This window comes from Somniosus microcephalus, chromosome 10 (assembly GCF_052327205.1).
Source record: "Somniosus microcephalus isolate GS21.2 chromosome 10, FLI_Smic_1.0, whole genome shotgun sequence".
Taxonomy (NCBI): domain Eukaryota; kingdom Metazoa; phylum Chordata; class Chondrichthyes; order Squaliformes; family Somniosidae; genus Somniosus; species Somniosus microcephalus.
Window position 1 is genome coordinate 212,471,671 of NC_140996.1, and position 16,086 is coordinate 212,487,756.

A 16,086-nucleotide genomic window follows, 5' to 3' on the forward strand; every position below is an offset into this window, starting at 1 on the left:
ATGTTGACTTTGTCCGATCCTGTCACTGTTTTTCAAGTGCTCTGCTATTACATCTTTTATAATGGACTCTAGCATTTTCCTCACTACCGATGTCAGGCTTACCGGTCTGTAATTCCCCGTTTTCTCTCTACCACCTTTTTTGATTAGTGGGGTAACAGTAGCTACCCTCCAATCCATGGGTACTGTTCCAGATTCTATCGAATGTTGGAAGATGATCAGCAATGCATCTACTATTTCTAGGGCCACTTCCTTAAGTACCCTAGGATGTGGATTATCAGGCCCTGGGGATTTATCGGCCTTCAATCCCGTCAATTTCCCTAACACCATTTCCCTACAAATACTGATTTCTTTCAGTTCCTCCCTTGCATCAGACCCTATGTTCACCGACATCTCTGGGAGGTTATTTGTGTCCTCCTTTGTGAAGACAGAACCAAAATATGTATTTAATTGGTCTGCCATTTCTTTGTTCCCCATTATAAATTCTCCTGATTCTGACTGCAAGGGACCTACGTTTGACTTCACCAATCTTTTTCTCTTCACATATCTATAAAAGCTTTTACAGTCAGTTTTTATGTTCCCTGAAAGCTTACTCTCATACTCTATTTTCCACTTCTTAATTAATCCCTTTGTCCTCCTTTGTTGAATCCTAAACTGCTCCCAATCCTCAGGTTTACTGCTTTTTCTGGCCAATTTATATGTCCTCTCCTTGGATCTTATGCTATCCCTAATTTCCCTTGTTAGCCATGGTTGAGTCACCTTTTTTGTTTTATTTTTATGCCAAGCTGGGATGAACAAATTCTGTAGTTCAACCATGCGGTCTTTGAATGTTTGCCATTGCCTATCCACCGTCAACCCTTTGAGTGACATTCCCCAATTAATTCTACCCAACTCGCGCCTCATACCATCGTAGTTTCCTTTATTTAAATTCAGGACCCTAGTCTCTGAGTCAACTACTTCACTCTCCATCTTAATGAAGAATTCGATCATATTATGATCGCTCCGACCTAAGGGGCCTCGTACAACAAGATTGCTAATTAATCCTTTCTCATTACATAATACCCAGTCTAAGATGGCCTGATCTCTAGTTGGTTCCTCGACATATTGGTCCAGGAAACCATCCCGTATACACTCCAGGAATTCCTCCTCCACAGTATTGTTACTAGTTTGGTTAGCCCAATCTATATGTAAAGTCACCCATGATAACTGCTGTGCCCTTATTGCACGCTTCTCTAATTTCCCTTTTAATGCCATCCCCAACCTCTGCATTACTGTTTGGAGGTCTATATACCACTCCCACTAACGTTTTCTGCCCCATGGTATTTCTCAGTTCTACCCATACAGATTCCACAACATCAGAGCTAATATCCTTCCTTACAATTGTGTTAATCCCCTCTTTAACCAGCAATGCTACCCCACCTCCTTTTCCTTTTTGCCCATCTTTCCTGAATATTGAATACCCCTGGATGTTGAGTTCCCAGCCTTGGCCACCCTGGAGCCATGCTTCTATAATCCCAATCAAATCATATTCGTTTACCTCTATTTGCGCAGCTAATTCATCCACCTTATTACGAATGCTCCTCGCATTAAGACACAAAGCCTTCAGGCTTGTTTTTTTAACGCTCTTAGACCTTTTAGAATTATTATTTATTGTGGCCATGTTTGATTTAAACCGTTGATTTCTCTGACTGCCACTTTTGTTTTTCTCCTTCCTATCTTTTGCTTTTATCCTTGTTTCCCTTTCCTCTGTCTCCCTGCTCAGGTTCCCAACCCCCTGCCATTTTAGTTTACAGTAGACATTGGGGGTTAGAGCTGAAGAACATTGCTGGGACAACAGTAGAGGGTGTTTTACTCTGCTTCCAACTGTGCTACACCGGATCTGGGAGTATTTGATGCAGACACTGAATGCCCAAAACAGAATGTGTCCCATTCACCAGAATTCCCAAGTTTGATAAGCACAAAATTTGCACAAAAAGAAGTTACAAAAAAAAACTACTACTTTAGTCTGTGGCTCTGAAACCTATAGTAGATACAGTAATACTTTGAAGACTGAAAACATTTTAATTTCAGAAACATTACCTTGCAAAAGTTATAGCTAATAAAGGATCATGAACATCGTCAAGTTCAAGGTGCCGAGCCACGATAGACTGCACCTTTATCAAGCTTTCTTTAGTAGCTTGTTGCTCTGGCACAGTATGTTCACAGGATTCAGTATCCTCTCCGTACCGAAGGCGAGACTGAAGTGACTCCAGGAAAAGCGTGTATAAGCTCTTTCTTTCTGCATCTGCAATCAAATCAAGGAAGGTAACAAACTGACAATCAACAACCTTTGCAAAGCCAAGAAATTCAGGGTTTCAATGCAATAGATCTACCTTTACTTTAAAAAAACAACTTAAGACCACTGAAAAGTTAAATACATTGGGTCAGATACTAATTTGGAGCCAGGAACATTGTGGGGGTTGGGAGGATTTTCAAACAGGAAACTCGGAAGTATGGGTTTCCCGCAGGTCCTGATGAATTTAACAAGTTTCCTGCCCGACTGCTAGCTAGATTGACAGACAGGCTGGCTAGCAGTCAGACTGGAAAGCAGCCAAGGAGTGGATGTCAGGCAAGTTGGAAATTGTGACATTATGGCAGGCGGGGGGTGGGGGGGGCGGAAATCGGACATCGCGTGGAGGCCGGCCGGCCCATCGCTGGGGTCCCATCACGGTGTGTTTAAAAGGCAAGCTTGTTCGGCCGCAGGAAGCCTGCAGTTGTTAAAAATAAAACTTGCATTAAAACAGAGGCATGCTGCGCCTCCTTAAAATATTTTAGTGACCAACCCGCTTCCATTAAAACTGGGAGTGGGCAGGTTGGGGTCGAGTTTCCAGAGTTTTATTTTTAGCCTCCCACCCGCCTACTCCCCCTCTCGCCCGGACGGTTTAAAATTACACTTTTATTATCTCAGGATGAAAATGGATTTCAAAAGGATTTGGAAATCATTCAAAATGTAGTCCAGATCCAAAGACTGCAAATGTCAATCTAAACAGTTTCAACATTTTTCATGTTTTAAAAAACTTTATCTGGCACAAAATTATACAACTCCAGAACCACTAAAATTACAGCAAAGCAAAATATTGCGGCAGTAGGTAGCAAGCTGGCTACCAATTTAAGATATCAATATAATTCGTTAACAATCGAGAACAATCTTGCACATTCAGCATGTTTACAAGAAAATCATTCATGGGGGGTTCCCAGTTCCCCATTTCAGAAGTGCACACACCCATCTATACATTAACCATCTATCAGCACGAGTCCACTATAGAACACATTATCAGTGTAGGATTTGTAATACAAATTGCCTAGACATAAAACTTACAGTCCAAACCCCCACTTCTGGACTACATAGTACACGGCCTACCAGTGTTCTGCATCATGGAACTGTCGAACAGGAGTTCATACTTGCAACTTCAACACTTGCTATTTTTTTCCATAGGGATTGAGGGGGCGGGGCGGCGGAGGGAAGGGGAACAAACACATAGGAGTCACTCAAATCACTAGCTTGAGCCTCCAATACCCAAATCAAACCAGTGCAGGCAAAGGACCCATCAGTTGAGCAGGGGGGCAAACTGACTATTACATTTGTGTCTCATTCTAAACTTTCTTACGCTAGTTTATTTTGGCTCTTGTGCCTTTGATCCCTCACGTGGGTGCATCCCAACTCACTAAACCTTAGCAGTCTATCCTTACTTTAAGATCTAGGTCAGCTTTTATAACATATAAGAAATAGGAGCAGGAGTAGGCCATTCGGCCCTTCGAGCCTGCTCCACCATTCAATGAGATCATGGCTGATCTTCTGCCTCAATTCCATTCACCTGCCCTATCGCCATATCCCTTGATGGCCTTACTAGTCAGAAATCTATCGACTTCTGTTTTGAATATTCCCAATGACTGAGCCTCCACAGCCCTCTGGGGTAGAGAATTCCAAAGATTCACCACCCTCTGTGTGAAGAAATTTCTTCTCAGCTCACTCCTGAATGGCCCGCCCTTTATCCTGAGGCTGTGGCCCCTGGTTCTAGACTCCCCAGCCAAGGGAAACATTCTCCCAGCATCCACCCTATCAAGCCCTGTAATAATTTTGTATGCTTCAATGAGATCCCCTCTCATTCTTCTGTTCTAGTAACATGCTCAAGAGAATGAACAGCAAACCCCGTTTGTAGTTGCTTTTAGGTATGGACTAACTTTTGCCTCTATAAGATCTTACTTCAGTCTTCAAAAGCGGTCTAGTATAAAGTCGGACCTCAGTTTTAAGTTTACATCAAGTGAATTTATTAAACTATGAACAAGTGAATAATCTGACAGTGATATAACAGATATATTTTTTACAGTAGGGCCTTTTAACTCCTCAAGCAGATAGAATAATAAAAGATCACAGCTTAAACTAATCCTTTGTAAATGATTTTTAAATACAAAAGGGTAGATTTTCAACTTACTTTCCGGGCGTAAAACAAGCATTGCGGATCAGCCACACATTATAGAAACTGCCCAATTTTAATTTCCAATGCTGCAGCTCTGATCTCCTGCTCACTGGGGCTACGATGGTGGGTCACTCAGTTCCCATATGACACGAGTATGCCATTGGATGTCAACCCAGTAGTCAGTGACTGCAAGCCTCATCTCCGCTCGCCGGGGCTGACTAGTGGGGCTCGAACTCAACGCCTTCCGACTCAAAGGCAAGAATGCTATCGCTGCAGTAACGCAGGCCAAACTATAGGATTTGCATGGGCTGATTAGTGGACCCGCCTGAGTTGTACTGGATATTCTCAACTGTGTAGCCTTACAAAAATATATATTTTTTTACCCATTTTAAAATTTCATCTCACTCAAATGCTGTCTTTTTAACATACTGTGCAAAGGGATGATGTGTAGTAGCTGACAAAGGATTTAACTGGTGCATAATCATGAAATAAGAACAAAATCGCTGACGGATAATGGCGTCCGAATTAGCTCTGCATTATACTGCAGGAGACAGAAAACGCAGCAAAAATCTCGATACTTTTGCGGAGTATTCACCGTGACAACCGCCCCTATGATCATCAATAAGTGTTACCTGGCATGAGGCAAGCAAAACAAAAGAGCCGAGGTGCAACGGTCAATCCAAGAACAAGTTGCAACTCTCTCAAGTTTTATGAATTGGCACCAAGGGAATAAATTGGTGCTTAAGGATTCACAATTCAATATAAATCAGGAAAAGGATTCTTATTAATCTGATTTGGGGAGAAGAGAATAACTTGAATTACATAGAAACATAGAAGATAGGAGCAGGAGTAGGCCATTCGGCCCCTCGACCCTTCTCCGCCATTTAATGAGATCATAGCTGATCATCCAAATTCAGTACCCTGTCCCTGCTTTCTCCCCATATCCCTTGATCCCTTTAGCCTTAAGAAATATATCCAACTCCTTCTTGAAAATATTTAATGAACTGGCCTTAACAGCCTTCTGTGGTAGAGAATTCCACAAGTTCACCACTCTCTGGGTGAAGAAATTCCTCCTCATCTCTGTCCTAAATGGCTTACCCCTTATCTTTAGACTGTGACCCCTGGTTCTGGATTATTATTAAAGTGACAATTTAGTGATGACAGGACAGTACATTCATTTCAATTCCCTAGTTGCTCAGTGCAGGAACCACATCAGTTCTAAAAGCAGAAACAGCAAATACCTCGCCTCTGACAACTGTAACTACACTTCAAAAGTACCTAATTGGGTGGCTGTAAAGTGCTTTGGGATGACCTGAGGTTGTGAAAGGCGATATATAAATGCAAGTCTTTCTTTTTCTTTTAAGTTAGTGCATTACGGTCATTTAAAAACTTACAAAATCAATCAATTAGTCCTTCTCTTGCCCCCACCCCCAATAAGTTTTAAGAAGCACCCCGAGTCATCTAATTTTGGGTCAGGTGCAATGACAGATTCGGCATATTAAAAGAGAGAGGTTGAAAAATGAATAGTTTCTGTACTTGTATTGTGTATTGCCTTGGAAATCATGTCAGAATGCAGATGGCTAGTAATTCTCCGAGATGATCCACATAGAAAAGTACATGCGGTAGTCAAGGCACGACTTCAATAAAAAGTCATTTTATTAAAATTTGAACAATTTATTAATGGCATTACAATATTGGCGAATGTAATAGTGTTCCTTTGAAATTTGCATTTCATCAATTCTCCAAATTGTTGTAATTCTGAAGTGACAGTAATTGAAACCTAGAGCAGAACATTTATTCAGATCATGGTTCAACCACTGCCATTACTTTTCCCCTTACCTCGGTGAGTGTTTTGCATCAGGAGGCCTTGGTTGTCCTTGCTTTCCAGGTTCTGGAGCAGCTGCATTGACTTGCCAGCCATAATAATCTGCTTCAGCACTGGCTTCAGGAAGGAGACCATTGTGTGCTGTTTACTGGAGTTTCCTTGAGCGATGTTGCAACTACTGCCTGCACCTTCACCCATAGTTTCATCAATCCCAGTCTTTTCAGACACGCTGTACAATGTGCAAGTAGAATGCCAGAAATCCCTGTGATTCACTGGGACATCCTTGTTTCTAGCACATAAAACAAAAATGTGAATAAATTGGAAAAAGACTTAACGTTTTAAAGGCAACGCTCCAGTTGTCTACTGCCACTTTACAGCATCTTCGATTAGTACAATATTTATGTTAAATAGATGTCCTACGATATTATTTGCACCTTGTTGTATCCCCACCCTCATCATCTGCCAAATACCAGTAAATAGGAGACAAAGATCTTGGTTTATGTATTATCCCTGATTATAATACCTTTACTCTTCAATAAGCATGCGTCTAACATGCTGCAGTTGGTTGTAGCACAACTTAACACTTATAATGTCCCAGCAAGAAGGACCTTCATTCATTGGTCAAATGCAGTGGATTGAAATGGTGTTAACAAGGCATCAGGTGATTTTAAACTTCAGTTTCTATTCTTAAGGCTAAAGGGATCAAGGGGTATGGGGAGAAAGCAGGGACCGGGTACTGAATTTGGATGATCAGCCATGATCTCATTGAATGGCGGAGTAGGCTCGAGGGGCCGAATGGCCTACTCCTGCTCCTATCTTCTATGTTAGAACTATAGAAGTTACAGCACAGAATGAGGCCATTCAGCCCAGCATGTCTGTACTGGCTCTTTTCTAGAGCAATCCAAAACTAATCCCACACCCTGCTCTCTCTCTCCATAGCCCTGTATCTTCCTCCGCTTCAAATATTTATCCAATTTTTTCTTAAAAGCTGCAACGGTCTCTGCTTCAACTGCTCCCTGTGGCAAATCATGCCATGCTCCAACATCTCTTGTCTTAATGACATTTTTGTTACTGATTCCTCAACCAGAGGTAATAGTCTTTCTATATTCACCCCATCAAAACACTTGTAATTTAAATAAGCTAGCCTTTTCTACCAGTGGAAATAGCCCCAGTATCTCAAGTTTCTCCTATAGTTTCCCATCCTTGGAATCATTCTGGGAATCCACACAGTGTGCTCTTCATGGCTTTAATGCCCTTTCTATAATGGGGTGCCTAAAACTGCATGCAGTACTCTAACTGGAGCCTAATCATTGCCATGTACAAATTTATCATTACCTCTTTCTTCTTGTACAATTATCACTAAACCCAAAATGTTATTGGACTTTGTTTTTTTTACACCTCCATCGCCTTCTACTTCCAGGGAATTATATGTTTGAATACCTTAGTGTCGCTGTTCACTCACGCCCTTCAGCATCCTTCCATTCTGTGTATTCCTATTCCTCGTTTTCCTTCTCAAAATACATTACCTCACAATTCTGCATATTAAATTGCATTTGTCACCTGTCTGTCTATTCTACTATCCTGTCTATACGCTCCTTTTACAATCCTCCTCAGGTGTTTGCCAAACCCTCTACTTTTGTGCCTGTGTATCATCAGCAAATTTCAACACTGTATGCTTCAATTCTCTGTGGCCAGCAGCGGTCCCAGCAATGACTCCTGGGGTACATAGAAACATAGAAGATAGGAGCAGGAGTAGGCCATTCGGCCCTTTGAGCCTGCTCCGCCATTCAACAAGATCATGGCTGATCATCCAAACCCTAGCACCCGGTCCCTACACCGACAGCCATGACTGCTAAATTTTCTCCAATTTGTTTAGCAATTGCTGTGGGTTTCTGAAAATCAGCTGCAGGCTGTGTCAGCCAGTTCAGTGGTGGTGGAAACCAGGAAGTGAACAAAGCTGAAGCTGCCTGAACCACTAAGTGTAAAGGCTTCTTTATTTTCGGGGTGGGGGGGGGGGGGGGGGGAGGGAGGAGAATGGAAAGGGAAAGATGTCTAATTTATTCAGTTGCCTTTCACAATAAAATGGCCTATTGATGCCTGCAAATATATGTACTATATATATAACTTTATGTTTTAACTGCACATTAATCATTTTAATCATTTGTTTTCGTTATCATTCTAAATTAGCTTTTTTTAAAAAAAAACCATTGTCTTTCCGCTTGTCAATTTTCTCACTTCCTTTCCAGAAAGCATTGAATCCTGGCTGAAATAAAATTTGACAAGTGCCAGTCACCTCCTAATATCTTGGCCAAGTGGACATTATTCATGCCTCAGCAATGACAATAAGTGTTGGCAACAGTTTGGCTGCAGGAGGTAGCACAGTGAATCCCAAACCTATTCTCACCCGACAATAAATTGCATTTCCAGAAAGGGGAAGTGAGAGCGGGGGGGGGGGGGGTGGTTGGGGGGGGGGGGGGGAGTGCGGAGGTGCCCTGGACAGCAATTAGAAGTGGCAACTCTGGCTAAATTTCCTCTGTCAACCCAAGACGAAGATCCTCTGCAGTTCCCCTGTGGCCATCAAGGATGGGATCAGCCAACTCTGCCAAAAACCAGGGATAGAGCCTGGGACCCCCCTGGTCTATTGGCTCAACTACTCACCACGCCATCAAAGAAACAACTTTTAAAAATGTAAGCTTTCCTGCCCCTCGTTACTCTTTTCCGCTTCTCTCAGCCTCTTGTGAAAGGGTTAACTTCTTGCTGGGGTACAGTTCCAAAGACTCGAGAAATCACTCAAATAGGCATTTTTTATGTGCGAGTTCTGTAAGCTATTCAACTGTGGGAGCATCACAATAAAGCCCAATCCTGTCCTCAGCCGATGTACACACACATTTCCAGCAAAGGTCACTGGGCAGCGACCAGGAGCACGAATTCTGGATGACATTTTCATTTCTAACCCAGGGGTGCTGAAGATAATGTAGCAACCCAAACTCGCGACCTCTACTGCCTAGAAGGACAAGGGCAGCTGGTGCATGGGAACACCATCACCTTCAAGTTCCCTCCAAGTCAAACACCATCGTGACTTGGAAACATATCACCGTGCCTTCATCGTTGCTGGGTCAAAATCCTGGAACTCCCTCCCTCACAGCACTGTGGGAGTACCCTCACCACATGAACTGAAGCGGTTCAAGAAGGCGGCTCACCACCATCTTCTCAAAGGCAATTAGGGATGGGCAATAAATGCTGGCCTTGCCGGTGACGCCCACATCCCAAGAATGAATTAAAAAATGCCATCGCCGCCCATTGAGATCAACTAACTCGGCTACACACGGTCTTAACCAGCTGAGCCATTAAGGCTGTGCTCCACAATTTTTAAGCTTACTTTTCCCTTCCCATACACAAGATCAACATAGATAAGGAAGGCCAGGAGGAATTTATCCATCCAGAAAACCCCGACACTTTCCCCACCCTATAGCATCTTATTTTCCCTGCGAAATGATTCCAGAGGTTTCACTCCCATTACTCTACCCAGAAGTCCATTCCATGCACTAATCACTCTTTATATAAACAACTTTGCAATATTAATCCCAAATTTACCAAGTTAGTCAATCATGGGGGCAACATTACAGCTGACCCTTAAACTGCAGCTCAATCGACATCCAGACATGGGCCACTAAATCATGATTAAGAGCCAGTTCCATAGCAGAGGTTCCCCTCCCTCGCTCAGGACTGGTCTGGCCCACTGTAGCATCAGTACTGCCACCTTGGCTAAGGTTAGCTCACTCAGCACTGACTGGGAACTGAACCAGAGACCTGTATAGTTCAGTGCCACACGGAGTCGTACAATTACCCATCAAACTACCAGCAAAATTATACCATTAATAATCTTGACCAATATAATGTCACAGTGCCCAAATGATAGCCAAGTAATCAATAGAAATTCCTAATTTTGAGATTATAGTACCTTTACCTTTGGATAATGAATTCCTTTGCAGGGTCAGACAGATTTCCATGTACTATCCACTCATCCACAATTTCTAGATATGGCCTTACAGTTTCTACCCACAAAGAAAAGAGAAGCGATACCTGCAGAGAGAGAGTCAGTTAAAACTCAAGATAAGAAAGTTAGCTTCACAATTAATTCTCTTGGCCCTACTTTGATTCCCATCAACTTTCCTCTCCCCAATCACTTGGCTAAGATTCAAAACTCACTACTTGAGCAATTTTACCATTGAATGTCACCATTTAATATCACCACCATCTCTATCGCTTTTACCTAATATCTACCTAAACAATAGGGCACATTGGTCACCTGACCATTAAACCCTTACAACTGCCCATGAGTGACCAGAGTTAACTCAACCTCAGATTTAACTTTTATAACTTTAGGGTAATGCACCTTGTGCTACCGCTTGCCAATGCCTCAGCCGAAACTGGAAAGCACAGATGTGAACCTGCATCAATCTCTCGGTGAAGAGATGCACTGACAGAAATGAACTACGCTACCAGATCACCCTAGAGCGTTCAATTTCACTAATAACATCTCAATTGTGTTAAAGACACCGAGCCATGCAAGGAGATATTAGAAAAGGTAGGTTTTAAGGATCGTCTTAAAGGGGAAGAGGGGGAGGGATAGAGAGGCGTATGGAGGGAATTCCAGAGTTTAGGGTCTAGACAGCTGAAGCCACAGCCCCCCATGAAAGGGTGAAGGAAATTGGAGATCTACAAGAGGCCAGAATTGGAGGAACGCAGAGTTCTCTGAAGGTTGTAGGGCTGGAGGAGGTTACAGAGACAGGGCGGGCTGAGGTCGTGGAGGAATCTGAAAACAAGGATGAGAATCTTACATTTGAGGCGTTGCTGGACATTCATGCAGGCACACAGCTAACTCATAGCCCTCAACAGTGCATCATCTGTGTAATCATTTCCTCAATAATATTTTCACAGAATCCCCACAGTGCAGATGGAGGCCATTTCGGCCCATCGAGCCTGCACCGACCCATATCCCACCCTATTTTGCAGAAACAAAAATCACTTAATTGTTATTTTATTGCAATGGACAGAAAAGCACCAGCTCCAATTGATCGCCAACGTCACTACATTCCAGACATTCTGATAGATTGGTGAAATGCCACTCAGATTAGCAAAACAAAAAGTATTGTTCCCGGATGCCATACATATCAGAAACGTGGGGAGAAGAAGTGAATTGATTGCTATATGGAATCAGTTACTTATGATAGCTATCACATGAACTCTTTTGGAAATGCATCTATGTGGATGAGGACAGGATGGAATTCAGATAAGAGTCAGATAACCTACTGACAATTGTTGCCTAGCCTCGCAATTGAAAAAAAGCCACTTGGTGGTGTACCAGAGAGCTACTGTTGCCTAATGACCATGCCCCACCTTGGGTCACCCACTTTTAAGAAAGGAAGAGAAAATTGGACAAGGGGGGGGGGGGAAACAAAATTATGCAAATGATTAATCTTTTAAAAGCATTCATAGAAAATAGGTTTCCACTCATCACCCCAGCCCTATATACTGAATTTTGCTTCTTAGCCTGGAGGTGATAAAAGATGCACTCACCGTGTGCTCAGCAGCTTCTCCTACGCTGTCATATTCAATAATAGCCTTATACAGAGTATTCAGCAGATGGGAGGCCTTGATTACATTTGGAGTATCAGGCGGAACCTCGGCTACTCCTGTACTGAATACTCTGTGAAGCATCTTAAGTTGAGACAATCGAGGAGCCAGTTTCTCAAGTACCGCTGCTAGGGTCACCGTCTCATCTTAAAAATAAATAAGTACAGACAATAAGCGACAGTACTGTAAGCAACAAAACGCATAACCCTTTACCGGCAGCAAGTAGTTACGAAGTTAGCGTACCAAACTCTACAAAGGGATGAATTCTTGGATGCAATGTTTTCAACAAGACCATAGTCAATCCTGTGATTGAGATGCAGAAACCATGACAAATTATTTTAATGCTCAACACTAGGATTATGATTAGCATCAAACCTGTATTTTTTTTTATTTAAAAAGATTACTCCAATTAGTTTGTAAAGTTACAGGCCACCCAGTGGCGGACAATATTTGCGCAGGACACAAAGTACTTAAAGGCTCCTGTTTGAATGCAAGACGGCAAGTTTGACAGCATCATTATGCACAGCCCTCCCCCACCTCGTCCAAAAACAACTGGCCACTGAGCACCATTGGCTGACCCTGTGGAAATCCTCCCCCATTAAAACAGCAGTTTAAGCAGCTCACTCAGGCAGGCCACTTGTACAAATGCCACAGGAGTCCAAGCTGACAACCACAAGGGGAACAATGGGGAGAACATCATTTTTAAACAATGACTAACATTGAAAAGAATGTGTCTCCATTGTCCACCTCCTTGATACTACACAGACAGCCCGAGACGTGGAGTCCCAGAACAGCAGCTGGACTGCTCAACAACCGGCTTTATTCCTTCTCACGACAACTATTTTAGAGCAATTCCAGCACTCCAGAGTACAGGCTGCAACCACTATTGGAACCAAAGTGCAAAGTAAGACATTTAGGAGAAAGATTGCAGCTCATAGAAGATAGACAGAACCAGAGCTTCAGAAATAATATCAGTCAATAAGCTCTACTGGCGGAGCAATGGATTCTCAATGAGGAGGACCCTGTCTAGATTCCAGCAATGGCCTATATTTGTACATAGGTACCAGGGATATTCTAAGACAGTCTGCTATATGGAACACCATGGAAACATCGAAGAATATAGGCTCAGGAGGGTATTTAGAGGGAATAGGCTTGAAAGGGTTAAATAACTAAAGCTTTGACTGGAATTACTGTTCTGCAAAATAAAACTATTTTTAGGCTTTCAAATCAACTGGTGGCAGGCGCATGGTGACTGATTTGCACAAGTATTTTGTTATTGCAGGCTAAGGGAGGGAGGGCCAGTTTGAGACATAAAGCCATCTGTACCATTTATATCTTATTCCTCCCTAGATGCAGTCATGTGTACCGGAGAACACTTGTTATTTGTTGAAGTATAATCAAATATAATCCCCTTTTATTTTTTTTCAGTATTAAAGCTTTGTTAGATTGCAGTTTAATATTAGGTTTGCTAAATTATAGTTTTACTTCTTTATTAGAATTAGTTTAAGTTAGAATTTCTTTACAGCTAGCATGGTCGTTAGTTTCAAGGTCTCCATTAACTGCAGAAACAAAAGGAAGCTTGTGGTGAGGCTAAGAACAGAGATAAGGGGTTACAAGAAAGTGTCTGGATCTGGACATGTACATGCCGACCCCACAATTGGGTAGAATGGGGGAGGCTATGGAAGATACATGGTTGGATGAATTTTGTCACAATTTCGTTTCAGGGTATAACTGTAGGGGCTAGGGCCTCTCTCAGTGTTGAAGACTGAGCCGAGGGTGCGACGACAGGGTGCGGAAGATGCATGGAACAAAGTCACAGCCCAACCCAAGGGCCAACGGGGTAATACGACTCTTAATTGTTCCTTGTAAACTGTATTAAGTCTCACTTATGCTTAAATAAAAATCATAACAGTTACCAATATGGAGTCAGCTTCGAACTATTGGACAGACAGTCCACAGGGATTATAAAAGATTAGACATCAGCGCATTCCACATGTGCAGGGTGGAAAATACATCGGTTTCCAACTTTTCGTTAGCTGAATACGAAGCAGCATTGCCAGCAACGGAGCAGTCAGAATACCAGTGCCACATTAAATTGCTCGTTTTCTTACTTACAGAACTCCATGTTAGGAAAATCTCATCCCCTGGAACTTGTATACTGAAGTTTAAGTGCAGAATAAACCATCACCCACTGAAGTAGGGTTGATGATGCCTACATTAGGCTATGAGGAATCTGTCACTTTCATCTTTATAATGAAGCATAATTTGTCTAAGTCTTTCTCTGATCCTGCAGCATTTTTGAGTGACATCTGCTCTGCTAATGGCCATCTCCTGCTGCCCCTCCAATTCTGACACCCAATATACATGAGAAAATCCCACATCCACAATCATCCAGCCTTTTACAGACGTTCAGTCGTGTGGTGGGATGAGGATAAGAATTGTAACAAGGAAATTTTTTTTTTTTTTTTTTTTTAAACATACAAGCTAAGGAAAGTGTTTTAAGAATTTCAACATTTTAAATACCTTTTGTTATCATGCACCTTTCAATGCTGACAAGTTCTTCCCTGAAGTTAGTAAAGTATTTATACAGGGCCCACACAAAAGACTGGCATGTTCGAAAGGGGGGCTCAGTAAACTTTCTAGATGTGGGTAAGACTCCAACTGGACAACTTTCAGAGCTGTGTCCGATAACCTCATCCATGAACTTCTGTAGTCTAAACACAACCTGCCCGTATGCTGCTATCTGTTCCAATACTGCTCTCAGGCAATTCTACAAAAAAGGAAAGAAAGAGCTTATACACTGTTGGAGGAAGCACACAATCCCAATCACCACATTTTCTGGTCACACTCTAGTTTAAATTTGCTGACTGACTAGCAGTAAACCAGCAGCAAACGCAGACTAGGACCTGTATATTTTAGGCACACTTCCATCATGCCCACCTATTCCATTAAGTTAACACATAAGAAACGTAAGCAGCTTGAAGAAGAATGTATTCAAAAGAATCTCAAAATGGAGTATTTATCTCGTCATAAGTAAATACGGAAGAATGATTAATGCGACCAGTGAAGTGCTTGCCATAGATAAAACATCTTACTAATACAAACAATCAGGACCTTCAATCCTTCCCTATCCATTAGATGCTGTAACCAGATGTGCCACTCTCACCATTCGTTAGTAATGCTAAATCCCCAAGGAGGCAAAAACAACAGAAAAAACCCGAGGCTTCAGGAAAAACGCTGGAAAATTCCTCCCCGATTCCACAAGGTAACCACTGCCACCCTTGTACAAGGCATCACTTACTGAAGCTTGTCCTCTATCCTTTGAGTTATACATCCTCGGGCGCCATTTTCCCTTTTCACCACAGGTGCTCTTTACACTGATAGTTTACGGCCGTTTTTTACTGTACCGCACCACCCCCACCCCACAGATTCCTCTTTTGTGTCATTTCCTCCAGACTGTTTACATTTATTTATACCCCCACTGTTTTTTCCAATACTGATTTATAACTTTTCACTTCTCGCGAGGATCATCCAAATGGTTTGTCTTCGCGTCCTGCTTTGGTGAGGACAATAGACCCTCATTGGCCACATACCAAGTTCAAATCAATGTTACCAATGATTTGTATATGTCTCAATCAGTGGGTACTAACAGCTCTTGATGCTCTGATTTACGATTTATCCACCATGAGGAAAAGTGGTCAGAACAGTTTTGTCCCAAACCCACAGGACAAACAAATTAAAATATCGGCAAATAAGAAATGTAAGCACAATTACAATGAGTTGTTCGGGCTTTGCGTGCCAGAGTTCATTTTAAACCAAATGAGCGAGTGTCACTCCTAATAAATGACAATTAAATCTGAACGCATTTCCGCCAAATAATGGACTTAGCAACATAATTGAGTTTATTCAATAAACACAAAACCTACTAGTAAAATTTTATGTCCAAATGGTTTACACGGGAGATTTACCTCATAATTCACTGCACTTCAAAAGCTTTGAGCTGCAGTGACATGGTAAAGCACTATAAATACAAATATTACTGAAAACTGGGTACTTGCTAGATCTCACATGTAAATATAGAACACATAAAACTGCATATTTTGACTTTGTCTTTCAACATAGTGAAGCGCCCTCTGGTAGTTATGAGTGGAAGAGCAGAATCCAGACAGG

General features: G+C 42.1%; 1 protein-coding gene across 1 annotated transcript in view; it reads right to left on the reverse strand.

The window, feature by feature from the left end:
• tubgcp5 (tubulin gamma complex component 5) overlaps positions 1–16,086 on the reverse strand; it is a 75,019-nt gene that overhangs the window by 30,116 nt on the left and 28,817 nt on the right. Inside the window, exons 10-14 of the mRNA XM_085999574.1 lie at positions 14,440–14,686; positions 11,860–12,062; positions 10,247–10,362; positions 6,294–6,568; positions 2,077–2,281 (exon numbers count right to left, since the gene is read on the reverse strand). Of these exons, the coding sequence (XP_085855700.1) occupies positions 2,077–2,281; positions 6,294–6,568; positions 10,247–10,362; positions 11,860–12,062; positions 14,440–14,686 (1,046 nt within the window). The remainder of the gene's footprint in view (positions 1–2,076; positions 2,282–6,293; positions 6,569–10,246; positions 10,363–11,859; positions 12,063–14,439; positions 14,687–16,086) is intronic.